This window comes from Wasmannia auropunctata, unplaced genomic scaffold (assembly GCF_000956235.1).
Source record: "Wasmannia auropunctata unplaced genomic scaffold, wasmannia.A_1.0 LD333505.1, whole genome shotgun sequence".
Lineage (NCBI taxonomy): Eukaryota > Metazoa > Arthropoda > Insecta > Hymenoptera > Formicidae > Wasmannia > Wasmannia auropunctata.
In genome coordinates this window covers 124615-152403 of record NW_012029385.1, presented here as the reverse complement: position 1 = coordinate 152403, position 27789 = coordinate 124615, and the positions used below count along the sequence as shown (strand labels likewise).

Genomic DNA, 27789 nt, shown 5'->3' with positions numbered 1-27789 from the left:
GCGAATAGAATGGACAAACATACATACCAATTTGAACTCAAAGATTCCGGATTCTCAATTTCCAAAGGTTTCGGTGGATGTTGTTCTGGAAACTTCAAATGTAAATGTGATTGATCTAATAAGACGGAAGATTCGCCGTGTTGTTGGTCTTGCATAATTTGCTGATGCATTTGTGGCTGCAAAGGAATTTGTTGTAACTGTAATTGATTCGGGAGCGGCTGCAGCTGATTTGGCTGTATATGTCGTATCGGCTGCTGCAGAGGAGCTTGATTAGTCACAATCCACTTTCCTTGGGCGATCGATTGATTCGATACAGCCTGGAGAATGGACTGCATCTGTGACTGCGCGTCGATCTGTTGAGGGATTGTTAAGGGAATCGACTGCGGTATCGGCTGCACTTGATTCTGGTGAAGCACCTGCTGATTTTGAAACGCTTGCTGAAAGTTCGGTTGTCCCTGATACCCCTGATGCACGATCTGCCCTTGATAATTGTGCTGAATAGACGGTTGAATTTGCAACTGACTCGCTTCCGGTTGTATAGGCTGAAAATACTGCTCGGACTGCACAGTTTTGTAGTCTACCGACGCGGGGGCAGCAACGTTAGGAACAGCGACTGGTTCGTGATTGGTCAAAGGATGAGGCGTGGCAGATTTGGATTTCGGATTCGAAAGTATGTTTGCTAAATTTTGCGCGAGATCTGGAAGCGTCGAGGACCCCTCTTTCGTTTTAATGGCGACTTTGGGTGCGGAGATATCTGTGGCAGCGATTGGATGTACGGAAACAGGCATAGCAGATGGAGGCAAAGTTCCCGGAACGTGTTGCACGTTTTGATGAGAAGCTTGAGCGGCTTCCATGGCGTTTTGCAACAACGGCACTGTACCGGGAATGTCTTGCGGAACGACTTGTACATGTTGCATGTGCATCACAGGTATATTAGTTGCATTCATGATTTGCCTCTTTTCCTCGGCTATGGCGGATGATTCCGAGATTTGAGAGTCTAAAGATACACTGGACATGGCGGATAAACTCGACACTCTGCGACTTCGATCGTCCATAGCCGTCGATTGCACCGGTTGCATATGACCCGACAGCATCACGTACTGCTGCGTCGGGGGCTGCACCTGTTGCGGAATGAATTGCTGCACCGTCGAACGTTGGGCCTGCATCTGTTCCGCTTGCATGTGTATCTGCATTATGCCCGGCTGCAGAGGGATTTGCTGCTGCGACGGCTGCATCACAACGCCGGGCTGCATCATCGCTTGACTCGGATACTGCGGCTGCGTTTGGACCATTCCGTTCGAGTGAAGCGGCTGAGGCTGCAACTCCTGCGAATTAACCGGCACGAAATGCTGCACACCAGTTTGCGGTATCGGCTGGGAAGTTTGCTGCGACGTTATCGTAGATCCCTGAACGATTATGGTATGCTGATTCGACTGCCCGATAGTCGTGGTCTGTTGCACATGTCCCGTTACCTGCTGCAAAGTTTGCATTTGAATAACGCTCTGCTGCAATCCGAGCGACTGCTGTCCTGGCTGCAAGATCTGTTGCGTGCTGTCTGTCTGCTCCACAGTATACGGAATACCGTGGACTATTGTCTCGTTATTGCTAGTTGGTTCGAGCATCGTCGCATTCTGAATTTCTAAAACATTCGCTTCCACGTGTTCCTCGTTTTTCAATGTGAGCTCCGCGTTCGCAGCAGGCGCGACAAATTGCGACTGTGACATCGCGATATTTGTACGATCTATGCTTTCACCGACAGCAGAGGCTTCCTCTTCAGCCGCAATATTTTTTTGTTCGAGCACAGGACTAACTAAGAAGCGAGAAATTTTACGCGTCGGCACTGTCAAAGTCGACACCTCTGCAACAACGTCGGGCGCATTTGCCTCTTTAGTTATTCCAGATTCCTTTATGTCTATTACATCTTGCTGCTCTTGAGATTCTTTCGACACCTCACTCACATGACTTGCGTTCACTATAGTATCTTGTATTTGAATCTGAGCATGCGTTGTAGATGTTTGATAAGATTTAAAGGCCGAATTATTAGCGTCATCTTGAATATTATGTTGTGCTTCCACAACTGTTTCCGCAGACGTTGCAGAAACGATAGTTTCTTGATTGTCCGTGGGATCACTCGGTATATTTGTAGGAGTTAAAGTGTCGGTATTTTGCGTTGATGTGGATGATCTTCTGGAAGCTTCCGCTGATGTATTTTCGGCACCGGCTTGACTGTCAGGAGTTTGAACGGCAACTTGTTGCTTCTCCAATGTGGTATTGGCAATATGAGAAATAATCTGATCGATCGGCAACAATTTCGTTGGAGTAGAAGTATTCGAAGTTTCGTCTCTCTGAAAAGGATAAAATATTCGTTATTATTTCAAATGCTATTGGTGACAGATAAATAGAAAATAAACAATGAAACACATACGTATACATATATACAGGATATACATCAGAAATAAAGTAACAAATTTCGGGGGCGAGCTTCCCACACCAAACATCGTCCGCAAACCCACCGTTAGTGAGATACATCAAAATGTTTATTAATGGGAGAAAATAAAAAAGTAACATTTATTTATTTTCAATTGTTAATTATAATAGATATCGAAGTGTCCGTGCGCTCCCCCCCTCCCCCACTCCACGACGGCGGTTATAATACTTAAACATTTTAAGCTGTATATTAGTAACAGTGGATTTGCGGACATGGTTCATATGAATTTTTTTTCATGTTTGGTGTGGGGAGTTTGATTCCGAAGTTTGTTACCTTATTTCAGGTACACCATGTGTATATAATATATGTATATACACATATTAACAATTTTGCATCATAAACTTCAAAATATATTTAAATAAAACACTTTAAATCTGCGAAGAAACAATTTTATTAAAAAAAATATATTATAAAAGCATGCTTATTTTCACTTATACAAATAAACATATTTTATTACCGTGCAATACTTAAAATATGATGCAAAATATAGTTTACATATATGAAAATATAAACTATTTTATTTCAATATATGTAAAATGTTTTTAATTAAAACTTTCGTAAAATAGTATATCTTCATATAATGAAAATGCGCAAGAAATTGTTTTCTAAGATAAATCAATACAATCAATGAATATAGCACACAAAATAATAATAGTAATAATAATATACACGTGTACATAATTTTTTTAATACATAAACGTCGTACTGTAATGATGATACTGAGATGAGCTGCGAAAAGAAAGATGTAAAAATATGATGTAAATACGTTCCCAAGAAAGTTTTGACATTTCCAAAAAATTTCCATAGACACGGAAATTGATTTCTCAACTATAATTTCTTCGAAATCCCGCCAGTCCAGTATGCGTTATGAAAAAAATCATCATCGTAATATAAAACGAACTTTTTTAAATCTCTAAACTTTCTTAAGTTTTTACATACATAATATGAACCTATAATAAAACAAAATTATAACGACCTAACAAATGTTCGAATCTGGGTAAATGGTTGCATGTGTAAAAATGCGTAAGTGTCCACGAGTATACAATTCTGAAATACAGGAGAAACGGGAGAAGGGCTGGTGGGATCGATGAACTCACCGAACGGTGCCTACGGTGGACTTTGTACGATGATCGGTGGCTGCTTTGACGTGTTAGCGAGCCATGTCTCACCTGCTGCGTCCAAAACCATATACACCAATTATATGCGTACCCTTTACTTTATATCGAAAATATGTTCCACGCAAAACCCCTTACGCTATTTCATTTAATATTACTATCCTGGGTTATTTAAATTTTAAATTAAAATGCAAATTGGTCCATTTGAAAAGAAAATAACTACATTAAATATGCGAATCCATTGTCTTGGACACATCTGCATGTTTAAAGAGCACAGAAAAATTTCACGCATAAAGTAGCGCCTAGTGGTAAAGAAATTAATTGCAGAAAAATTTCTGCAAAATATGATGTAAATATCACATCATATACTGCACCTTTTTAATGATGATATTAATATCTAACTTATTCTTTAATAGCTACAAAAGTCATACTTTAGCTGTATCGAGACTGTGGTCGCGATCCCTAGGACGTCGACTTGTAACCGGGCTTCCACCGGCAGATTGATCAGGTGGGCCATGTGCTACCAAAGGTAGGGTACGTGTGGGATCCAAGCGCAATTGTTTGACAATATCTTCAATTAATTCTACGAACGTCTCGCACTGAGATTGCGGCAATAAATTTTCAGCAACCTGAATATGTTAAGAGAGGAGAAAAAGAGAGAAAACGATGTAAGATAGAAAGTAATATATAAAATAAATCATCGAGCTATATAAAGTAAATCAAAAGATATGTCCTTACCAAATTATTGGCAATGTCCGTGGGTACCATATCGTCCCGATCGAATTTAAAAGTAACAGTCTTTTGTTTACTCGTATCTAACTGGCACTCGACAGTCATTGATTGTCCCTCACCGCTACTGACAGACAAGACTGTTAATTTAATGCCCGGCTTCTTTCGTTTAGTTCCCGAACGTTTTATCCGGCTTCTCTCGGAAGCGGTAACGCTTTCGGAATTTTCTGGCGTGACTCTGGAAGATAAAATATTGAATTTTTATTCATAATTTTTCACTCTTGCTCTTCACACTCAGGCTGTATTGCCTTACCCATCGTTTGACGTTACAGTCTGCTGTGCAACACCGCCCGTTGCGACTGAAGCAGAGGCAGCAATTTGATCTTGCTGTAAATTAATTGATGGATCCAGTGGCAGAGACTGTACCGAATCCATTGTGTCTTGTTTCACTAGGGAAGACCTGTCAGTCGTGGGACACTGATCCGTATTCGAGAGGAAAAGTTGATGTTGTTGCTGCAGATTGGTAGACGATTGCGCCGAGACGTTTGCCATATTGGGCGTTATTGAGATAGAATTGGGTATAACGTTCGTGTTTTGTGAATACTGCATTTGCACGAGAATATTTTGTTGAGATTGAGGCTGCGGAGCAGTGTTGCCGAGTAGAGTGGGCGCGCTTTGCATATTGGGGATTGTCGAAGTCGGGGCACTTTGCATATGAGTCACAGCCGACGAATTATTGACACTCATGCCCGAGGGTATAGATGCCTGTACCTGACCTGTCGTTGGGATGTATTGCGACTGCGAGGCCGTAGGCACCGCGCCCGCTGGCAAACTCGTGTGAGAGTAAATCTGCGTCGCAGTTTGGGTGGACGATAAGATTTCCACGTGACCGGAGGGATTGGATGTGGTATACGTGTGAAATATTTGTTGCGGCATGGTCTGTTGATACAAAGAGCCCGTTGATACGTATCCCGAGGAACCGGTGGTATTCTGCTGATAATATTGCTGATTCTGAACAGGCGGCGAACTGACGGTATGCTGATGCAGTTGCTGAACATGTTGGAGTTGCGGTTGTGTCGCGTATTGCTGTTGTTGAAGCTGCTGATGCATGTGCTGCTGTTGAGGCAACATCTGCATTTGAGGCTGCATCTGTTGCTGCATCTGATGAGGAATTTGTTGTGGAACACCCATCTGATTTAACTGTATATATTGCTGTTGCTGTTGTATCTGAACATGCTGCTGCTGCTGCTGCTGTTGCTGCAGCTGCTGCTGCTGTTGCTGCAGCTGCTGTGGCACCTGTGGAAATTGAGGCTGAGCCGGAACGTTTTGCGGAGTTGAACATTGTGGAGAATTCGCGTTCAAGCTCTGCGGGACGTGCTGAGGATACTGCTGCTGTTGCGGCTGCTGATACTGCGGCTGTATTTGCTGTTGATATTGTATTTGCTGTGCTTGTTGGGGTTGCACGACCGACGTTTGCTGTTGGATTATTGGTTGTTGCTGGACCAACTGAACCTGTTGCGCTTGTAAATTATGTTGTTGAGCTTGTTGAGTCGACTGTAATTGCTGTTGCTGAATGGGCATTTGAGTTTGTTGTAATTGTATCGGAACTGGATTTTGCATCTGTATATTTATATTAGACTGAATTTGCTGTGGTTGTTGTTGCTGCTGCTGTTGCTGTTGTTGTTGCTGCTGCTGCTGTTGCAATTGCATCTGTTGAAGAAGTAATTGTTGCTGTAGTAAATTCTCGGCATTCGCGGCGTTTGCAGTGTTTGCGGCATTAACTGCGACATCTGCAGCTGTAGCGGCAGTCTCCCTATCCAAACGTTCCTTCTCCTCTTTGGCTTTACGTTCTTCTCGTTCTCGCAATAGAGTGGTAATTTGCGATTTCAACATTTTAGCCACTGCTTTAGCATCTTCCTCTAATATAAGGCTCGATTTCGCCATTTCTAGCGCTACTTCCTCCGCATTATCAGCTTGTATGTCAAACTCGAATTGTATCGCCTCATTTTCCTTGTGCTTGTTGCTGCGCTTTTTAGGATCCAGCACACGCAATCTAAACTCAACACGCGACAGCTCGGTATCCGCAACCGCCGAATCCCGCGACACCATCTCCAATTTCAGTCCAACATCATCGGCGAAGAATTCATGATTAAGTAAATCCCTAACGAGCGGTCGTTCTTCCTTCTTCAGACGTATACACATTTCTATAATATCACGTACCTCCGGATTTTCAACTTTGTCATAGCTCTGTGGCTTAACACCCTGCGTAATATAAATTACTTTTTAGAATGTCACATTATTTCTTGTATGTTAAATTATATTTATAAGATTTAGAAAAATCATTATCTTTTCTATGTAAATATTACTATTATAAACCATAAAAAATTATATTGACAGAAAAATTTAAAATTGCAATACACGCTTACCGATACTACGCGTTTGTATATTTGCGCTGGTCCTGTACATTCAGAATATGGATACTCGCTAGTAGCCATCTCGAGCATACACATCCCGAAGGCATAAACGTCCACTGATTCGTCATAATGTTCCTCGTACATTTCGGGCGCCATAAATTCCGGCGTACCAATTACACTCTTTGCAAAACTACGATTCTTCAATGTTGCGAGACCCAAGTCACCAATTTTCACGCTTCCCGTAGTACCCGTGATAAAAATATTATCACATTTTAAATCACGATGAATAATAGGCGGTGCCCTAGAGTGAAGAAAACTCAGACCCTTCAAGATTTGCCGACACCACGATTTTACTACTTTGGGATTGATCTTTTTGAACCTCCTCAAATACCTGTTATAAACCAGTAAACCAGCAACCAGTAAACATATATTACACAATAATGAATACACTCGAATGAAATATATGCAACAAAAAAAAACTTACGTTTTCAATGTTCCTGATGTCATAAGTTCAGTGACTAGTACAATATATTTTCTACGAGTAAGTGTGACTTCCCAATAATCATAAAACCTTACAATATTCGGATGTTGTAATCCCTTTAACATTTCAGCTTCTTCCCTAAATCTCAATCTCTCTGTTTTATTCAACTTTTTCTCCTATGACAAAAATAAAAACGTTATTTTACTTCCATTATCTAAATGAACTTTAATCTCTTTAATTAAAACGTGTATTAAAATATTAAAAAATACTTATCTGTAATATACATGTTTTAAAAAGATATCTTACTGACCTGCAATTCACACCAAGCGACAGCTACGCCTGTTTGGGTATCTAACCCGCGATAAACAGTCTTGAAACTGCCACGACCAATTTCCTCTTCAAATTTCAAAAATCTTCCATCCGGTGAAATACCAACGGCTTTCTCCTCGTCGTCGTCATCCTCGACAGCTTGCACCTTGACTTTCATCAATAAATTTTGCACGTCCTCCATCGCCATTGTTTTTTGCGACAATTTCTCATCAGCTTTAAAGTTTTCGTCGAGCAACGGACCGATAAAACCTTCCACCGTTTCCTCCTGCGTAACAATATCCTTTTCGGTATCCTCCCTCATTTTCGTTTCGTCTCGTAAACTCGTATTCTGCACTTTTTCCATCTCAGTGTCTAACGGCGGAACTTTGCCTAATTTACTTAACGATTCATGAAGTGCCTGCGCTGCTACTATGTCACTGATACTGGTGCCATCGTCATCGTATATCGTCACTCTTTCCTCCTCCTCCTCTTTACCCATATCCACCGGCTTAGTGTCTGCATCCGTTATTTCCTCTACTACCTTTGACGTTACGAACCTTGAACTCTTAATTACCTCCTCGCTTAAACCTGTGTTACTTTTGACCCTCATTATCTTCTTTCTTTTATCGCTGTTTACAGTACTTGAAGGATCTGCGGTCTCTTTCTCTGTACCGTCATCTGTACCGCCGTCCGTGTACCCTAGAGATTTTCTACTTTTTCCTTGTTTACCTTCATTATTATCATCTATGGAATTCATTTCTGTGTCTGTCGATATCGTAGTATCATTTAAATCTTTATCTATGTTAGCTGTTTCGATGTCTTTACTACTATGATGTTCAATCATTTTCTCTGCCGAATTTATATTTTTTTGCTTCAAAACTTTTTGATCGCTATTACTAATAGATCTACCGCTGAGGGTAGAGCACGACGATTTTTGCTTATCATTTATAATACTTTCCTGATTAACCACGCGTAATTCGTGTACCGCAGACGGTTTTATTGGCATAACATTTTTTTGTTCGAACTCATTTAAAATCACGTGTTGTACATCTGCAACGTTCCTTGATGAATCGGTACATTCTGCGAGAATGTTATGTTCCACATTTGCTCCTTCATCCTTGAATTTTGCCGATTTTATTTTACTAATTGGTGTAGACGGTGTAGAACTAGACCCTATATACATACATATATTATGTGATATAATAAAATTTCAATAGATTGCTCTATATATTACACAATTTTATTTTGATCTTGAAAATTTACCTGGTGTTGCAAACGCATTCTCCGTTGCTGCGATTGCTTCTTCAGCATCACTGAAACTACGATCATTTTCATGATCTAAGGATGATGAATTCACACTCTGGGTAGATGATCGATCAGAGGTACGCAAGGCAGATAGTACTTTCTTTTTAGAACATGGCGAGCTGGTCGCAAGACCGTTGCTAGTTATAGATAAAGAATCAGTACTCTGATCGTGTCGCTGTATTCGAATTTGCTTTTTGGAAATACTAGCGGAGCGACTTATATTGGATAACACCTGTTTAAAATACACAAAATAACATTAAATTGGTGATAATACATGACAATTTGAAATATTCCAGTGACAGTATTTCTTAATCGTGTTATACAATGAATGTCTGGACGGTTTCCGTGTTAATTTAGCCAATGCAAAATTTAACTAACCTTCTTATCACCAGTAGTGTTGGCACTAGGACCTGCCTGCGCGACAATAGATAGCTTTCTTTGGCGTCTATGATTGTGTGCGTGGATCCTTTGGGTTGTTACAACTGGGCAAGGGCCTCCGCTTTCCTGAGAGGCTAAGTGGCCCACTGCCAAACTGATGCCACTTTGGCTGCCAGTGCCTCCACTGGCCACCAGCTTAGGACATAAACTAGACAAGCCACCGCCAGTTCCACCTGAAGAACGTTGCCTGTTTGTCTCATACCTGAAATTCCACACAGATTATTTTATATTAAGGATAAACAAGTTTTACTTCATATAAGACAAAAGTAGTAACTTTTAACTTTTTTTTTATTCATTTTATTTTGATCTTAGGAAAAAATGTAAATTTAATATTAAAATTTAAAACATTATGTTAATAGCTAACATCACTCACATAAATATTTAAATTATTGAAAAGCTCGTTTTCATATGCGTGCGTACGTATATATGTATATGTAAAGAAATAGGCTAGCGACAGACATTAAATGACTCATCTATAAGGAATGTTAAGTCTTTCCTATCAGAATTTTGGGTGATTTGTCCGATATCTTATTTGTTGTTTGAATATACACACACGTATACACGCACAAAATTTGTCAAGAGATAATATAGATGAGGCACCTAATAATCTGTGTACTACTTTTTTTTGTTTTTAAAAATACAGGAAAATTTTGAAGAGTAAAGCTATAGAATGCAGAGGAATCATTTGTTATTTCAAAATCTATATCATATATGTATACATGTGTATAATGTATATTTTTATATTGTATAGTTAGTAATATATTAATATTAACTATTAATTCAAAGCATTTTTTCATATTGGTGCATAACAAGCTTACTGTGTAATCAACTTAAGTATATTCTCGATTATTGAGAAAGAAGGGATTAATTAAAGAATAATAGCATTAAATATATATATATATATATATATATATTAGTTTAAATGCAAACTAAATAAATAAAAACTAAATTATTTTTTAATTTGCATTTTTAAAAATTTCATTATTAATAATTTTGGGTTGTCAATTTATTCTACTCCATTATATATAAAAAAAAAACATTAAGCAAATTTCGTTATTGTAATATATTACATTAAGCCATTAAATATATATATCGTATCAAAAATTTTAAAAATTTAAACTAAGCTTTTATTACATTTCTAGTTTAAACAAATAACTCAGATATAAATTTTCTAATAACACTGACAACTTAAAGCAAATAACTCAGGCATACATTTTATTATAATATTGATAGCTTAAATAAAGAAAAACCCAAACACAAATTTAGATATTTATGTTCATTATAATTCATAATTGTTTATTAGTAATATAGCAAAAATCGAAAAATATTTAGTAAAAATTTAATAGCAATAGAAAATCTTATAATGTGAAAATGATATAATCCATGAAATATATTGAAAGATGTTAATATAAATTAAGATTATATGTTGATATCCTTTAGAAAATTCTCAAAATATATTTTCAGTCGCATTCATTGATAAAATATTGACGAGTTAAATTTTTCAAATTTTTGCATTACTTGGAATATTATCTGATACATAGGCATTAAATACTTATTGAAAATTATTTCTGAAGTAACTCGACTTCTCTGCCAATAACTTGAAGATATTGCAGCATTCGTAATAAATGTAAGGAAAATTTATATCCACTCTTTCGTGAATTATCGAGAAAATACTACAGTTATAGTCAAAGTTACATTCATTCGCAATTAATAATAGAATTTTATAAAAAAATATTTTAAAAAATATTTTAAAAAATAAAAAAAATTTATCATAACTAGTAAAAAGATTAATATATTACAATAAAAGAAATAGTTTATAAATTAATAAGATGTAACAAATGACAATGTAAGAAGCATGATTTTTGATACAGACATCATTATACCTGTCCTGCCTGCTGTGGCCAGATGAGAAAAATCCACGCACTGTGTTGCCTATAGCTGCTCTCTTTTTAGTCTCCCTATTTTTTTCTCTGTGCCCCCCAGATCCAGTGCTCACCTGATGATCCTGACGAGTACTTTTATCACCCTACAACAATACAACAAATATAAAGAAATTAATTACAAATACATCTGCATTTCTAATTTCTAATATTTTAAATACCAGATTGTATCTTTCAAATATAATTAATGACATGGATTCTACATGTGTAAAAATACATACATTCTAAAATCTTACCTTTAATCCAAGAAGCTTTATGTTTAAATTGGAGTTTGTACTTGGTGGGACAGGACTGAGGTCACACCGAAGCCGTCTGTGTGATTTTTCAACTACCGGTGGATCTTCGTCTACGTTCAATTGACTTCCAATCGTGAGAGAGAAAGCATGCGATTGCGTTAATATAATATCGTCTGTACTGTGCTTATAGTTGCTGTTCACTGAACTCACTGTCTTGCTGTCATTGTAGCATCTCGGCATTGCACATAACCAACTTTCTTTAAGATTCTATTTCACAAAATTACTTTCCCTATCCCCTTGTGTTTCTATACTCAACTTTGCTCCGATATAAAATTAATAAGATTCATATTATCATCGCCTCCTCGAGATAACCAAATTAAAACTTTCCCAACCGTGACTATATGTTTCTAACGAGCAGTCTTTGTTATAAGATTTAAAATATCCGTATCTGTAACATTTTGGGCTTAGGCTACATGTCCCACCATACAAACGGCTGAGCTAGCTAGCAAATTTCTAGTGCCCGAGGAACTGAAAGAATCTGAAATCAGAGGATAATTTCATCTAATTATTTAATGAAAATTCCATTATAAACATTTTTATTTTATCCTGACAACATAAAATTTCTGACAATGTAAAACCAATTTTTTGATACAAGAGATATCTTACCAAAAATATAGAAATAAAAAAGAAAAAATTATTACTGCTTAAAAACAACATGATAAATATTATTTTAATTTTAATTAAAATTCTTGAAACACCCGTGTAGTCTATGGTAATTAATAAAACATATTAATGTGACAAAGTTGATGCATTTGTTGTACAACTTGATAAAAAGCTGTTGTAATTGCAGAAATTAATAGTTAATAAATAAAGAAATTTAATATGACTAGCTCGTTAATAGACAGCTACAAGTAAATACAACGCAATATTTAATGACACATCAGCAAACACCGTTGCTGAGATTCATCACTAATTAACACCACAATACTTGATGTATAATTACAAAAAATACATAAAAAAATAATCAACAAAAATCGATACAAGTGCTGCGGTTTACACATGAGAATATCTCTAATTACCTACATCTTACATTAAGATACATCCGTTATCAACTGTTATTAACTAGTTATGAAAATTACCCGTTTAGCAATAAAATCGAGAGTGACGGAGATGCAGGCGTATAAAATGCACGACGTACGAATCCTCTAAACGGAGTATTACCGCAAATCAATTTGCTATCAAACTATATCAACGCGTCAATGAAGGAAACGGTTAAGACGGAGGGAAAATTTTTTTGGTGTTTTGATCACGGGAGCATACCACGCGCGAGCATATCACAAACAAAGAGACACGAGGACGAGAGACACGTTTGTGCCGTTAAAGTCGCAGAATGTTGTCAAGCGCGCACACCGTGGGGATACGCCGCTTGAAAAATACGACAATATATAGGGTGTCCCGACACGCGCACACAAACGTGTCACGCACGCACGCACACACACACCGAGAGGCACAGCCGAACGGGTCGTGCGCGCGCGACCCGTTGACACGGGTAAAGGAAGCCGCGTTTACACGACGTGCGGCCGACGAGGGGGATCTCGCGCGCACGCAACACGTACATACGCACAAACACACGCGGAGGAGGCGTTCGCAAATCAAACGACGCACACACCCGTCCGTTGCACACGCACGTACATATACTACATATACACGCGCACGCAACACGGGGCGGGAGGGGGGCGCGCGCGCGCGAGCGCGAACAGCGCGAGGAGGCGCACGATACGTTTGTTGTAAGGCGGCGTTAAAAGCACACACCACCGCACGCGCCCGGAGAGACGGAGAAGAGATAACGTGACATCTATCCCAAAAATATCGCTCGTCGGGGACACGTTTCGCGCGTTACTACCGCGAGCGCGACGACGTCCCGTCGCGGCCTGGCGGGCGAGGTGGCGCCGAGGCCGCGGCGCCCCGCGGCACGTCATGCGGCGCGCCGTTATTTTTGTGACTGATAAAGAGAGTATCTCGCCAATGTGTGTGTCCGCGCCGCGATGTAACATGTCATGCGGAGATGAGAGAGATGGCACGAGAGCCAAACCAGTATAGGTACCTACTTCGGTCTCGGGCTTTCATGCGGGGGAGAATCAGTGTCCGTCCGCTCTCACGTATTTTCGTTACCTCCGACACGGACCCAGTCATACTAGCCCTCGCGGTTGCGTCAACGGAAAAACGGCACCACGTTAAATCCCTCTAACCAGCCGGTACTCACATTTATCTCGCGCAGAAAATTCGCCCCGACTACACCCAAATAACTACCATCTTTTTTTTTTATCCACCACTGAACGCTACGCACTCTCACGGTGCTATGCGCAAAGCGGTACGTATGCACTAATCGACGTAGCTCGGGCGTCTGACGACTCTGACGAGCGCGCTCCGCTCCGCGAGAGAGACGTGTCGTCGAGTCTCGTGCGCGCGACGCTAGGTGGTGCCGCTGCTGCCCCGCAGCCGCGCCGATCTCGTCCATAGAATAGCGAGTCTACGCAAGAGCGACTTCTCGAAAAACGGAGCTAACCGCAACCGCTTGTCCAATCTATCCAATACAAAACAAATTATATTCACTGTCCCTGATCTAATCTTCTTCTTTCACGTGTATCAGATAACAAAAAAATAAACAATTCTACAGAGTAATACGGAGATGTTAATTACGATAAATTAATCGGAGTCTGATTGATATGAAAAGCGTCGGCAGTTTGCAACGTTTACATTGTCAACTTTAGATGCGCTTTTCAGCAAAAAAACATTATTGTTTATTAACTAGAAGACCTTTAAGATTTTATAAATGCACTATCATAGATAAGCCACACAGGCAAGCTTTTATCTTTCAACATTATAATCAAGCTGTTTTTGGACGTGAAAACGAGAACAACCAATAGCGTAGTCCGGATGGCGTTTCGCGGCGCGCATGGAAATCCACCTGTCGGTACGGGGAATCGCGTTAACCCCGCGGGGCCGCTGATACAATTTTGATCGCCTCGAGATACTTCGTGATCGTTCGCCGCGGTCGTCCGACCACGATAGTTCGTGTTGGTCCGCGCGGACACGCGGATACGTTCGTTTGTTCTCGCCGTTGTTTGCACCGCTGTTATGTAGATGCCACCATGAGAACGATTCGCGCTAGCTGAAAGTAATCACGTCTCCGTGGGACGAACGGCTGTGTGCGCGAGAGGAGAAGGCTGTGTGTTCGCGGGAAAATGACTTGTTCCGTGCCGCCGCGAGTCTAGGAATTCATGAAATTGAAGAAGCGAAAGAGTCTGTGCGCGCAGTGCGTGAATATGCCCGCCAAGGTCTCCAAGAAGGTCGTGGGCATGATCATACGAAGCCGAAAGTCCATTATGAAGGATGGAGTCATCACGGTACCAATGATTTTCGTTAAATCTCTCATTGACACCACACTCACCCACCAGCTCGGTCGCCGCGTCCCCCTCCCTCTGCTCTTCGCCCTTCCCCGGCGGTGCCAACCGAGAGTTGCACCCTCTCGCGCTCCCGACACCCGCGGCATACCTGCGTGTATTTGCGTTACGCCGCTTTTATCTCTCGAGTCCCATTTTATCTTCGTGCAGAGTTGCACGATCGGAATATGCCGATGGAAAAGCGGCTCTATTCAAGTAGAAATTTGCACCTTGTCCCTGGGAAACATCTGCGGGCGAGAACATACGGTCATGTTCTGCCCACGTTACGTGCGATCTCTGATATTTCCGTAATATTTTTGCAAATTGCGAAAATAACACGGGTGATGTTAATATCCATGGATTCTTAATCCTTCGACAGATATATATTTGCACGCGTATGAATTACTTTTTAAACGAGCATGACAAATGCACGTACACAAATGTACGAATGTATATGTGTATATAGAGTATTTTCCTCCCTGCGTTTGAGTAGCAAATCAAAAATTGTTGCCTTATTCAGATGCACATCTTCCATTGTTCGTTATATTATTTTTTACTTTACAATGTAACATACAATTACAAGAGAAAGAATCAATAATTGCAACATAACTACATAACCTAAGTGACGTGTTATCAGCTGATTAGACTATTTTCGCAGACGCAGTTGTTTGCGAATTTACAAAGGGCATCCGATGTGTGAAGCACGGAGGGAGAAAATCGCGAATTGACGAGGGAAAAAAATTTGTCATACGTTAGCTCCAATTTAGATGCTGATTTAATTTAGAATTTCTATAGATGTGTACACATACCTCGATAAAAAGGGAGAAAAAGCCTCGCTTTTACACCACGTTCCGTAATCACTGTTCAATGGATCACTCAATAAATTTGTATTTAATACAAGTCAAATTAATTCCCTGCTGCTCAGTCCGATGGAAGAGAACAATAGATTTTTTCCTGGCAGCTATTGTGACTTTTGAATTGCTTTTGCCGAGCTTATTTTATATTTCGATAAAATCGTGAGAGCTAAAAAGCGAATGTTATTCCACGGGCACGACCATTGTTTTTATCATTATATTGTCGGCAGCCGCTATACATATGTATATGTTACGTACTACACATAAAATTTTTTTGAGCGCGTGTGTGCGCTCTCCTATATGTACGCATACGCACATATATATAGCGCATAAACAGGTCGCAAGTGTCGCGCGCATCGATCAATTTATTCGACAATGCGTTTTTCCATCTTACGCTAACAATTGAATCGTAATGTGTCACGCAGAGCGATATTCTCTCCGCAAAACGCAACGTACGCGGAAGCGTAACCCTGCGCGATGCTGCCAGCCGAAGCCGAACCGAAGGTGCCGCGAGGGAGCCTGCGCTGAATATACGAGCGAGTCGCCAGCTGTTGAGGCCGTGTCGTTAGGTTAGGACGAGTCCGGAGTTAGCTCGAAGAGACTATACGCTGATTCGTCAAGCGGGGACGTCGTGGGGGAGGGGGGTGCGGGGGGGGAGACCAGTTGGAGTAGTTGCGATGCGGAGGCTTGATTCCCGCGCGACGTGAATGGACCGCGCGAGGGATTGACGGGGCGCGGGATCGAAGGGTCTCGGCTGGAAATAATGTGATCGATTCGAGATCCTGCCGCAGCAGCAGCAGCAGCCGTCGCCGCCGCCGCCGCCGCCGCGCACGAACGGCCGTGGTCCAAGATTAGAGATACTTGATACCGTGACAGGAGGGTGACCAAGGAGAGGGGGCGACGAGGAGAGAAAGAGAAAGAGTGACGGTCGGAAAGAAAGAGAAGAGAAGGAGAGATTCCGTCCGCGGCGCAAAGCCGCTCCGCGGTCACGCACACAGAGGACTCCCGGACGTGTCAAGTGCAGTCGCGCGTCGCCGACCTGCAGGGGGACCGCGCCGCGGACGGCGCCGTGGAGCTTCCCCATCGCCGACGAGTCCCTCGCGTCCCCTCGGATCTCTCTGTGACGTCACGCGCGCCGCGGCCGTGCGCGCGATCGGATCAAGGCCGCGCGCGCGAGTCGAGACTCCCCGGGCTCGGAGAGACTTGGGGAAGCCAGCGTCGTCCCGACGACGTCGCGCTCCTTCTTTAACGCCTCGCGCTGCTCTCCGTTTGTCGTCGGAGAAAGCTTTCGTCGCAAGAAAAGATTTTTAAAAAAGAGAGAGAGAGAGAGAGAAGAGCGATGTTTAGATAATGCGTGAAAGATATCACTCGGTATTCCCAAGCTTTATCTCGTCGCTCGGAGCTCCTTTGCTTTACTCTCCGGGTCTCGTAACTTGCCAAGAAAACCTAATGACGCCACTGATTTGGCACGCGTGACGACAGCGTTACAGGACTAATTATGTCATGTGACTCGATGATCGCGGAGTTTCCATCGAGAGATACGAAACGTGCGTAAGAGCGAATGGATTTTTAAGAGGATGCCACGCAAGGACGCGCTAGCTTGAGCCCTGCACTGCCATAAATAAAGTTCAAACGTTGACAACCGATTGTCAGAGAAGATTGATTATGTCACGTTCTCGTAAACGTAATTGCTAAACGAGGAAGCGCAAGAGTGACAGCGGAGTGACTTACAGTATTTTCCCGATTGAATAATATTTCTTACTTAAAACTCATTAAAGCGGAGTGTACATAAAAAGACGTATAAATAATATATTCTCAAAAAATTAAGTAAATAGTAAATAGATGTAAAAGCCAATGGTTTCATCGGAGCCGTTATAAATCGTCAAAGTTTTGTATTAACAAGCATTAGATTGATTCTAATAGACATGACAAATGAATACATAGTGAAGGCAGAGATACACGGCTTCGTTGTAACAACCTCATTTGTGATGCAAATATAGTGTGCCGGTAAATCAAATGGTCGTGACAGTATGACTGAAGAGACTATTCATAAAGTAATTAAAATAAAACATAACAGAGTTACGCAATGCAATTATGGTTCGGTACCTCATCTATTTTGGACGTTCCGTTAAAAAAGCTATGAAAAATCATGCGGACTTGACGATCCGAGCGATAAACGAGCTGCGAATAATATCGAAGGACGAATTAAAATACAATTCGGAACTGTGGAAACAGCGCGCTGATATGACATTAAGAGAAGATTACCCATCTCTTTATCACACACCCGCGAGCGGGATGACTACAAGAGTATCGGTTAAAACGTGAGAATATGAGAGGAAACGTACATAGCGATATTTTTTAGGGGTCATGCCCCCTGGGGCAAACAGTGGAACAGAGGGCTTGGGCCCGACCTGTTCTGAGATACACAACAGCCAGGATCACGCTATAGCCAAACTCACGCCTCCCCCTACATTCGTTCAGCAATGCTACAGACACCTCAAGGTCAGCTGCTAAAATATCATAAGTATCTGTTACTTGTGATATACGCAGAAGACCGTATATCTATTTAAAACGAAAACTTGTATTTCATATATCGCGAAACTCTTCTACACTCTTGTTAAAGATTTTTCTGTAATTTACAGCTTGTTCGTGTGTTAAAGAGCATCTTGTAATATGCTGTTGTATCTTTTTTTTTTTTTTCAGAGTTCCGGTGTCGGCGAGGCGAGCGTCTATCACGCATTGGTTGTCATATTTCTGGAATTTTTTGCATGGGGACTGTTAACCATGCCTATTATTAGGGTACTGAATGAAACCTTTCCGGATCACACGTTCCTGATGAATGGCTTGATAATAGGAATCAAAGGAATCCTGTCTTTTCTCTCCGCGCCACTGATCGGTGCTCTCTCCGACGTATGGGGTCGAAAATTTTTTTTATTTATCACAGTGGCCTTTACATGCGCACCAATTCCCCTAATGAGCATTAATACGTGGTGGTTCTTTGCCATGATTTCCATCAGTGGCGTATTTGCTTGCACATTCTCAGTGGTGTTTGCATACGTCGCGGACGTGACGGAAGAAAATCAAAGATCACTGGCATATGGCTTGGTACGTGGTATATCATTTTTACGATTAGAATGACAATATTTGCATTTTAACGACCATTTTAATGTTTTTTTTTATAAGTAATAAAAATAATCTGTGATGATAATCTTGGTTATCTAACTTGTAAAATAAATTTTATTTCACTTGTTCCTCAGGTATCAGCAACTTTTGCTGCAAGTATGGTGATAAGCCCAGCTTTAGGTGCTTATATCATGGATATTTATGGAGAAAATCTTGCCGTAGCATTAGCAACAGCTATCGCAGTCTTAGATGTGTTTTTCATATTAGTGGCTGTACCTGAAAGTTTGCCTGAAAAAACACGTCCACCAGCACCTATATCATGGGAGCAAGCTGATCCGTTTGCTGCTCTTGGAAAGGTAATATATTTATATGTATATATACACATACTCTATATATATATATATATACATATTTTTTTAATAAATTGTAAAAAATATGTAAATTTACTTTGCAGGTTGGAAAAGATCATACTATTTTAATGCTGTGTGTTACCGTGTTCCTGAGTTACCTTCCTGAAGCGGGACAGTATAGTTGTATATTTGTTTACTTAAAATATGCTATGGGCTTCTCTAATCTCATGGTAGCAATATTTATCGCCGTTGTGGGCATCCTGAGTGTGGGAGCGCAGATTGTATTAGGACCCTTGATGAAAACACTCGGTAGCAAACATACCATAATGCTCGGTCTGTTGTTTGAGATGTTACAGCTCATGTGGTATGGATTCGGCTCGCAAACATGGTAAACCATTTTTTCATTTGCATTGTAGCGATTTGATGTATTATCACCCTATTAATAATACATAAAAAATTTCAATAAATTATTGAATCAATTAAATAATAAGAGTTAAGTCTGATGTCAAGCCTTCTATTTCAAGGATGATGTGGGCTGCTGGAGTACTTGCTTCTGTATCAAGCATTACATATCCCGCAATTTCCGCATTCGTGTCCATGCATTCAGACGCTGATAAACAAGGATTGGTACAAGGTATGGTAACTGGGATGCGTGGTCTCTGCAACGGACTCGGACCTGCTATGTTCGGCGTCATATTTTATCTTTTTCACGTTGATCTTAACGACGACACCCCCAATCTCCCCTTGAAACCGTTCGTGGACGAAAACAACAGAACGGGAACTAGTACACATCTTGACATAATGCCTCAGGTACATACATTATATTTGCAGGTAAGCATAGTTTCTTTTTGTTAGCCTATCTGTTTTCTAAGTTTTATATATACGACATTGAAGTTGTTTATTAAAAAGAAAAAAATCGATATGTTTACGTATATATAAATGTATAAGAAAAATGTTGTGTCGATTTAAATAAAAATAAAAAAGTTAAATTGAATTTTCAGCTCGTACCGGGGCCGCCGTTCGTGTTTGGTGCGTTACTTGTGATCTGCGCGCTGCTAGTAGCCGCATTTATTCCTGAATCAAATACGATGTCAACAGGATCGTTGCATCATCCATCCACTTCCCGGAGGCCCTCCGGTAAATACGCATATCAGAAATGTACGTTACAGGTTGTCAAGTATGCTAAAATGCCAAATATCTTTATGGTGATGGGATTCATCGAAAATTATTTTAATTGCTACTTCTATTGACTTTTGTTGAATAAGCACAATCAAACTTATATAAGCTAAAAATTTTACTTATGAAAATCATTATTATATAGCTAAAGTTTTAAGAATGTTTTATTTATTGTATTGCATAATATAAAGCTTAAAGCGCTTGTTATTTTTAGGTTTGTCCTTGGACGTTCATTATGAAGCAGACCGAGTAGGAAGTGGAAGAGGAAAGATCGGTCCGCTATCACCACTAGTCGACAATTGTAATTCCGCCGCGCTATAATGTCTATTGAAAAATGTAAACCAAGCCATATAACACTCGACGAGAATATACTTTAGCCAAGCGGTAAAAACTTCACCCTCAATTGAGAGGTGAAGAGGTCGTTACTATGAAGTACACCTGACTCGCAATCAGGCGACTGTAATAGAGTTGTCTATATTGTATTATACTATTTGTTTAAGGCAGTAACTAAGCTTGATTTTAGGAACTTATCGATGGAACTTAATGTTTAGGTTGTGACAAATTTGCACAAGCAGTGCTTGTGCGATAATACCGTGGGTTGATCTCAGAGTCGAGTTTAATCGTACGACAAGCGTGTTATGTTGTGGAAAAAACGTAACATTGATTTAGATCTTCCTTTTCAAGATTCTAGCGCCGACTATTAAATCAGAAGTCAAATCAGATAGATGATTAATTTTACGCCAAGTAAAATCATTGACTCTTTTACGCAGCTCGCCAACGGCACAAAACGATACATCGGTGAAAATTGAAAAAAAAAATCCGTATTTTACTAGATTTATATACCTTGAATATTAATCCTTTGATGATTAATACTTTGATGTCGTATCCTTTTCTTTTGTTTCTAATTTATGTTACCACTTTTTCACATCAAATGCTAATGTAAATTGCGCAATGTATTTTTGCATCTCCGTACATTCATAGCACTAGGAACTAGCTTTTACACATTCCTTGTAAGCATAATTTTTGCATACAAAAAGCAGCATTAATTGACAATTGAAAAGGATGCAAATTCTTTAAATCGTATTTTCTTTTTGTACAGGTATGATATATAGTAATTACCTATCATTCTTGTATATCATACACCATATAATTTAGCAAATATTTATAGATCGTGCGACTTGTTTCCTTCTGCACAAACTATTTATTTTAATACTTAGAAACTACGAATATAACGAGAAAGGCCTGAATGCTAGGAACAAGTTATACAAAGTGATAGTTTGTCATTCAAAGACAATGGTAGACGTTATGAGTAAAATGAAATATTAATTATTAATTGAGAATCAATAGTTCTCTTAAATTATGTGTGTTATAATCGGAGTCACATTGATGTTAAAACGAAAAGAAACGTTTTACAATAGAATAGAATCTTGTATATATTTTGCTTCTATTTTACAAAAATATCAAAACTTTTAGGAAAAATCTGTTTTAATACAGTGGCATTGATTTATATACATATAAAATTTTGATTGTGTTTAAACTTTAAGTAATGCGATTTACCTTTGATTCGTGTTCTTAGTATGTTTATATAAAATAGTATGTTCACACAAATAGAATCATTTAAAATTACCTTGTAGGAAACGACAAGTAATTTTTAGTTACTATAATGGATTGATCTTAAAATCATTGAACTCTTAAATTTGATTTGTCTCGATAAAAGTCAAAGGATGATTAATGACATATGCAAATTAATTGAAAATAATAACAATAATACACCCTTATCACAAATTACAAACCTCTTGATTCTTGTTTCGTAATTTTTGATATTTGTACACGATTGTGATTATCTTCCGAAGAAATTCCAAGTTACATCAATTATTTGATGGATATTTATTGGATGATATTAACACTGAATCGTTTTATAAATAAAAATAATAAATATGTATTTTATACATATTTAATATTAACTCATTTTTTATATACGTCTGTTCGAAACAAAACAATTTACTAGATATTGAAGATTTCAGTCAATATGGCTCATAATCTTTGTCGAATGTATTAAAATTCGTGCGTTTTCTAGAATCTAGCTGTATTACAGTAAAGTATTACAGGACGAAGTAGAAATTGTGAGCAGGTGTAAACAGTGCAATTGCAGTTCTATAGTTTCCGTTTGTATTTCCTTAGAGTTACTTACGAACTCGCTCTCGTACACTAAGAAGTAAATATTTACGCAACTGTATTATAAATATACAAAGCAAACAGGAAGATTATAATATTAAGGATAAAACATAGAAAATAAGTCTTAACTCTATCATGAGTTAAGTAATTGTATATGTATAATGTACGATGAATGCATTAATAAAAAGTGATTATTTTTAAGATAAATAAAAGTATCATACTTGAAAATCTCACATTTATACAAAATCCTATCTTAAAATTGCCGTGTTACCTGCGTTGAAGCCCGCGTTTCATATGATGTGATTTATGTGAATTTAAATATTTTGACAATTTAATGAAAAAACTTTTATTAAAGATTTCATTATTTTATATACAATATGTAAATATTTAAATATTTCAAATTTAAATTATTCATATTTATATTAGAGTGACAAATACTTTCTATGAATAAATTGGCATTCCACTAATCAGATCAAATCTGACTTTTCTGTCTTTTAACATCTTTTAATATTAACATCTTTAATATTACATTTATATTTATTGTACTTATTTCGTTGCAATTATTCCATAACATCTGGGAGACAGTGTTGGATCAAACAAGCGTATTACAGCAACCTCAGAACACTGGATATTATTTTGTAGAAATATTACTCTATCCAACATGATTGCCGCTTCCACTACTGAGCTCATATATATTCTCAACATTTGAAAGAGACGCAACTTTGGCTCGAAATGCATGTGATCTTGATATATTTGTTGCAACACGTAAGCGGATGGTATCTAAAATCGTACATTTTGTAAAATTTCCGTTACATCAAAACAAATGAAGAGATAAGTCAAATACAGATTTAACACGTACCTGCTTCTTATCCACTCCGATTTTGGATAGTGCACACTTTGCGTAATCCGCGAAATTATTCAACGGTCCACCACGACCTACTTTAGCGTTGTAATATCCTATTAACAATATTAAATAAATAGACATGTATGATAGAGAATAAATAAATATTAAAATTTTTGGTCATCGAGTGGAATCTTATATATGCCTAATCATTTGTACGTTATACATATATTTACTTATACAAAGCTGATTACTATATTCGATCTTAAAACGTAGTTTTGTGTTAACGTTGAAAATGTAACATCGCGTTATTAAATTGAGGCATAATATCTCATTCAATGATCGAAAATGTATCAATATTTAAACATATTTATGTTTATATCATCTGTACTGACCCATTGAATGTAGGATAACTTGCAGTACGGCTCTGTAAAATAACGAAGGAGAAAGATTCTTATTACGTCTACTTCTTTCGATAGACTGTTGAGCCAACATTCTGGCATTTTTAGTGAAATTCCAACGTCCGCTCAACGTTTCATCCGCTAAATGATAACAGCATGGGACCACAAGAAGCAAATTAATGTCCGTCGCACGTAAGAAGGCTTTGATTGCAGAATGCACAAGCATTCCGCATGTGTGCAATCCTGTCAAAATGAGATTTCTGTTTACGCTCCAATCGGGATAACACGTATTCACCACTTTGTTATAATTGGTCGTGTCGTCTAACTCTTGAACTATATATCGCACCTAAAAGAGATAAGACAAAAACATGAGAGTATTTTATAACGTTACAATCATAATAATTATACAATTGAATACATGTTTTTTTATAAACCTTCGTTAGCGATCGTTTCCTTTTTTGAATCTTTTCCTGACGATTTATCGCACCCTTGTGACAAACTTGTGACGAATCAATTGCCAATACAGGGATATTAAAATGTTCTGACAGATATGTCGACAAATACGCTTTCCCGGCTCCGGCGTCTATCACTAAACTGCGAGTGCAAAGTGCTATTTCGGCAATAACTTTCCCAAGCACCTCGATTTCGTGTGACTTCTTTGTATTCATAAGCTCAGACTTCGGACAGACGAGTTCGTTTTCGAGCAAACGTTCCTTGGAAGACTGCGGTAACAGCTTTGGCAAATCGTCCACGCGCGCAACAGCTGGGCATGATTCTAAAGAAAGCGATCTCGTTAACTGTACGAAATTACTCAATTCTGAATCGGTATTGTCCTCCGCCCAGATATCGTCGCTCGTATCAATATTCTCGAGCTCCGATCTAAGTTTCTCCGGCAAGCACTTGTCCCATAATCCTTCAGTAATAAAGTCAACTAAATGACAGTCTATCAACTCCCGATAGACATCGATGAAATCCAACGCTTTCTCAAAGTGCTGATTATACCCCGCCATCGTCGCGCGCTTAAAATTCAAGTCTATCTGTCTCCGGATACAGCGGACTGATTTTCGCTAGCGAACAGAATTTGGCATATTTGAACTTGATATCCTCCATAGCTTGCAGAATGTCCAGATTGTCATCCTGGTGGTCCGGAAGGGTGCTACGAATATCCGTCAGCAGCTTCTTGGCTATGGTCACCGCTTTCTCGCATTTAGCGTCATTACTCTGTAAATAGTGCTCCAATACTCCGCTGTAATATCCTAATTGCGCGGCGATCACGCTGGCTCTGTGGTAACCGAGGTGGTATCCCTTTAACAGCCCTTCCCTGCCGCTCTTATAACCCTTCTCGTAGCCGTCTTCTGCTGCGATTTCTTCCGCGAACAATAAATCCTCAAAGGCTCTATTTACATCCAGATCCTTCTCGTCCTGGGACATAATTGTGTTAACTGAAAAAGACAATCAGCTGACAAACACGTTTACTGCAACGTCAATATTTACATCTATATTAGCTGTGAAAAGTAAATAGAGTAAGCAGAGTGGATACTAAATAATTGTAAAAGTATTTTTCCTGCGTGGAATGTAATGACACGTACAATCACAGATTATACGCGTCACTACATTCCGTCACACAGGAAAAATATTTTTATAATTATTTAATATCCACTCTGCTTACTCTATTTACTTTTTGCAGCCAATTGCTTAACACAAAAGAGTCAATAAACGAAACTGTTGTAAGAAGAAAAAAACAGCTTGTTACTCGGCTGCTGCGCAAAAATAGGGTAATAAAGCAAGGTAAATTGCGATACTTATTGGAGTCTATTGTCTATTGTCTATAGAACTACAGATGTATATAGATTAAGTAATTGTGATGCAGGGACACGCGGGCGTGTCGGCGATGCCAACGAGTAATTATTATACATGGGCTGTCGTAAGAAAAAAAAGCGCCAAAATCTTCTCGATCTCTTCTCTCGAAATGCACTCAACATGACGTAAATATTCAAACTTTTTTTCGCGAAAACTAATCAAAACTTACGCGAGCATGCGGCAATGTGTGCGGCAGAGTGAGGTTATACTAGGTTATACGAACATATGACGCCGTTTTGAAACGGCAACAGCAGTTGTGTCGGCGTTACGTGACAAGCGCAGAGACATAAATACAGATGTTGCAGTAAAATTGTTTGTCAGCTGATAAAACTAATTGTGTTCAACTTTAATTTTCTCTTCTACCTGCGTCAATCTCGACGAGAGATTAGAAAGATGACGGACGAGCGGAATTTTCGTTCGCAGTATTACGAAAAGGTTATGACCCCAAAATCCACTTGTCCCCTTCGTAATCGTAGCAAAAAATTATTTACTGCTTACATGTTTCCCGTCAGATCGCCGCGTAATTTATGAATATCATTGCTTTTAAATGGCAGGTTGGTTTTCGCAGCGTGGAGGAAAAGAAGTCTCTGGAGATACTGTTGAAGGAGCGTCCGCTCGACAAGACGAAGCTAAAGCAGTTTTGCTTAAGATTCACCGTACCTGCTATGTATAGAAACTTCCTATGGAAAGTCTTGCTCGACGTTGTACCAGTTTACCCGGAGAGCCAGGAGTTCGTGATGGCCCAGCGTAAGGCAGAATTTCAGGACTTGAAGGAAGCGCTGAGAGTCACGAAGATCATAGACATTTGTACAAAGCAGCATCTAATATTCCTAGCAATGTGGCTGTTACGCAAAAGAAGAGTGAAAGTTGATATGGCTGCTCAGTTGGAATCACCATTATACAGGTTTACTATATTATTTAATATTATTTCAAATTTTTAAATCGAATATTTTTATTGTAATTTCTAATTGAAATCCAGAATTTGTCTCAATGAGACCAATTTCTTTTCTCTGTAAATATTGAAGGATGCCTCGGCTCTACAAATTCATAGACATATATTTTGTACGATGGCCAAAAGTAAATTATACTGCAACAGAATTTATCTATTCCAGAGCTATGAGCACAATGGCCGAGACAATGTGGCATGTGCTCGATGTTGAATTAAAAGAAGAGAAACTGGTGGATATGTATTGGATATCGTCCGGGCTTTTTGCGCACGTTGAGAAGCTGCAGAAAGAAGTGGGAAAATTGCAGGAATGTACGTATACCCTGTTGGAAAAGGAGGACGTGGAATTATACAAGCATCTTGTTAAAATCGATGCACTTCATAATCTTCCATACAACTCGTGGTTTTATTCGTGTTTCGCTGGCGTGATATGCAATGGATCTATTGCTAAGTACGTATGCTTATGTCATAAAAGATACAATTGTAATTGTATTAATCAGCTTGGATACTGGCAAAAATATATCCTTGCAGGATTATTAAAATATACTTGTTTATTTGTTGCAGAATATGGGATAAAATAACGGTTGGTGCATACCGAATTTTAGTATTCGTTGCCGTCGTTACGTTAACCACTTTGAGGCGATTATTATTGAGATGTGAAAATATAGATCAAGTATTAGATACTATTAATAATGTAAGACTACTAGTTAAAATATGATGCTATGATGCAGTGGACATATCTTCAGATTTTACAATGTTTGTTCTAGATAACAGAAGAAACGTCAGAGGTGATAGTCAATAAAGCAATTGAATCAATGCAACAAAGTGGAACAACTCAACAGGTTGACATGTATTTCACAAAGCACAGTTAAAGTGTGTTTTAAACCACATATTATAAAAATTGTATTCCACGTGTATTGTGCGACGAAGGTACTATTTATATTAAATTTGACCCTAGTTTTTTAAAAAACTCTCATGTTCAAATGCATACAAAAAGGGAGCTAATTTCTATCATCACTTATAACTTTAATATATGGACATTACATCCTGTGAAGTTGGCTTGAATCTATAATAAATTAAGTTTCGAATGAAAAAGGTATTTTGTTTATAATAATGATAATTTCGTTTGTAATTCCATCAAAAAATACAACTGTTTTGAAAAAAA

The 27789-nt window shown here is 39.0% G+C and overlaps 5 protein-coding genes across 24 annotated transcripts in view; 2 read left to right on the top strand and 3 right to left on the bottom strand.

Moving 5' to 3' along the window:
* LOC105459853 (serine/threonine-protein kinase WNK1) overlaps positions 1 to 15962 on the bottom strand; it is a 19747-nt gene extending 3785 nt beyond the window's left edge. Inside the window, exons 1-14 of one of the 9 annotated variants that reach the window (XM_011706174.1) lie at positions 13564 to 13888; positions 11666 to 11993; positions 11456 to 11579; positions 11163 to 11305; positions 9220 to 9481; positions 8800 to 9073; positions 7538 to 8709; positions 7231 to 7403; positions 6759 to 7137; positions 4646 to 6594; positions 4342 to 4570; positions 4035 to 4232; positions 3586 to 3660; positions 28 to 2345 (exon numbers count right to left, since the gene is read on the bottom strand). In XM_011706174.1, the coding sequence (XP_011704476.1) occupies positions 28 to 2345; positions 3586 to 3660; positions 4035 to 4232; positions 4342 to 4570; positions 4646 to 6594; positions 6759 to 7137; positions 7231 to 7403; positions 7538 to 8709; positions 8800 to 9073; positions 9220 to 9481; positions 11163 to 11305; positions 11456 to 11579; positions 11666 to 11679 (7310 nt within the window). In that variant the 5' untranslated portion in view covers positions 11680 to 11993; positions 13564 to 13888. Of the gene's footprint in view, positions 1 to 27; positions 2346 to 3585; positions 3661 to 4034; positions 4233 to 4341; positions 4571 to 4645; positions 6595 to 6758; positions 7138 to 7230; positions 7404 to 7537; positions 8710 to 8799; positions 9074 to 9219; positions 9482 to 11152; positions 11306 to 11455; positions 11994 to 12594; positions 13356 to 13559; positions 13889 to 15707 lie in introns of those variants that run through there. The other 8 variants (XM_011706171.1, XM_011706169.1, XM_011706167.1 and 5 more) reach the window with 8 other exon arrangements.
* LOC105459854 (hippocampus abundant transcript 1 protein) lies at positions 14474 to 22783 on the top strand. Of its 4 annotated transcripts, none has more exons than XM_011706177.1 (7): positions 14474 to 14862; positions 18456 to 18857; positions 19010 to 19231; positions 19330 to 19613; positions 19750 to 20056; positions 20227 to 20383; positions 20616 to 22783. In XM_011706177.1, exons 1-7 carry the CDS (start codon positions 14737 to 14739, stop codon positions 20720 to 20722), a joined length of 1605 nt encoding a protein of 534 aa, XP_011704479.1. In that variant the 5' UTR covers positions 14474 to 14736; the 3' UTR covers positions 20723 to 22783. The 4 variants fall into 4 exon arrangements, with proteins under 4 accessions (XP_011704479.1, XP_011704481.1, XP_011704478.1 ...); XM_011706179.1 differs by lacking the exon at positions 14474 to 14862 and adding an exon at positions 16978 to 18254 and having other exon boundaries at positions 20227 to 20362; XM_011706176.1 differs by lacking the exon at positions 14474 to 14862 and adding an exon at positions 16980 to 18254.
* Positions 21922 to 24846, bottom strand: LOC105459856 (methyltransferase-like protein 25). Its single transcript, XM_011706180.1, has 4 exons — positions 24253 to 24846; positions 23813 to 24164; positions 23436 to 23533; positions 21922 to 23356 (listed from the first exon to the last, which is right to left on the bottom strand). The coding sequence occupies exons 1-4, from the start codon at positions 24826 to 24828 to the stop codon at positions 23123 to 23125; spliced, it is 1260 nt and encodes a 419-aa protein (XP_011704482.1). The 5' UTR covers positions 24829 to 24846; the 3' UTR covers positions 21922 to 23122.
* On the bottom strand, positions 24823 to 26249 carry LOC105459857. Of its 8 annotated transcripts, none has more exons than XM_011706188.1 (2): positions 26177 to 26249; positions 24823 to 25260 (listed from the first exon to the last, which is right to left on the bottom strand). In XM_011706188.1, the coding sequence occupies exon 2, from the start codon at positions 25247 to 25249 to the stop codon at positions 24839 to 24841; it is 411 nt and encodes a 136-aa protein (XP_011704490.1). In that variant the 5' UTR covers positions 25250 to 25260; positions 26177 to 26249; the 3' UTR covers positions 24823 to 24838. The 8 variants fall into 8 exon arrangements, with proteins under 8 accessions (XP_011704490.1, XP_011704488.1, XP_011704485.1 ...); XM_011706186.1 differs by lacking the exon at positions 26177 to 26249 and adding an exon at positions 26042 to 26114; XM_011706183.1 differs by lacking the exon at positions 26177 to 26249 and adding an exon at positions 25902 to 25984.
* LOC105459859 (TBC1 domain family member 7) lies at positions 25533 to 27789 on the top strand. Of its 2 annotated transcripts, none has more exons than XM_011706190.1 (5): positions 25533 to 25606; positions 26233 to 26582; positions 26791 to 27075; positions 27189 to 27318; positions 27392 to 27789. In XM_011706190.1, exons 2-5 carry the CDS (start codon positions 26344 to 26346, stop codon positions 27494 to 27496), a joined length of 759 nt encoding a protein of 252 aa, XP_011704492.1. In that variant the 5' UTR covers positions 25533 to 25606; positions 26233 to 26343; the 3' UTR covers positions 27497 to 27789. The 2 variants fall into 2 exon arrangements, with proteins under 2 accessions (XP_011704492.1, XP_011704491.1); XM_011706189.1 differs by lacking the exon at positions 25533 to 25606 and adding an exon at positions 26028 to 26113.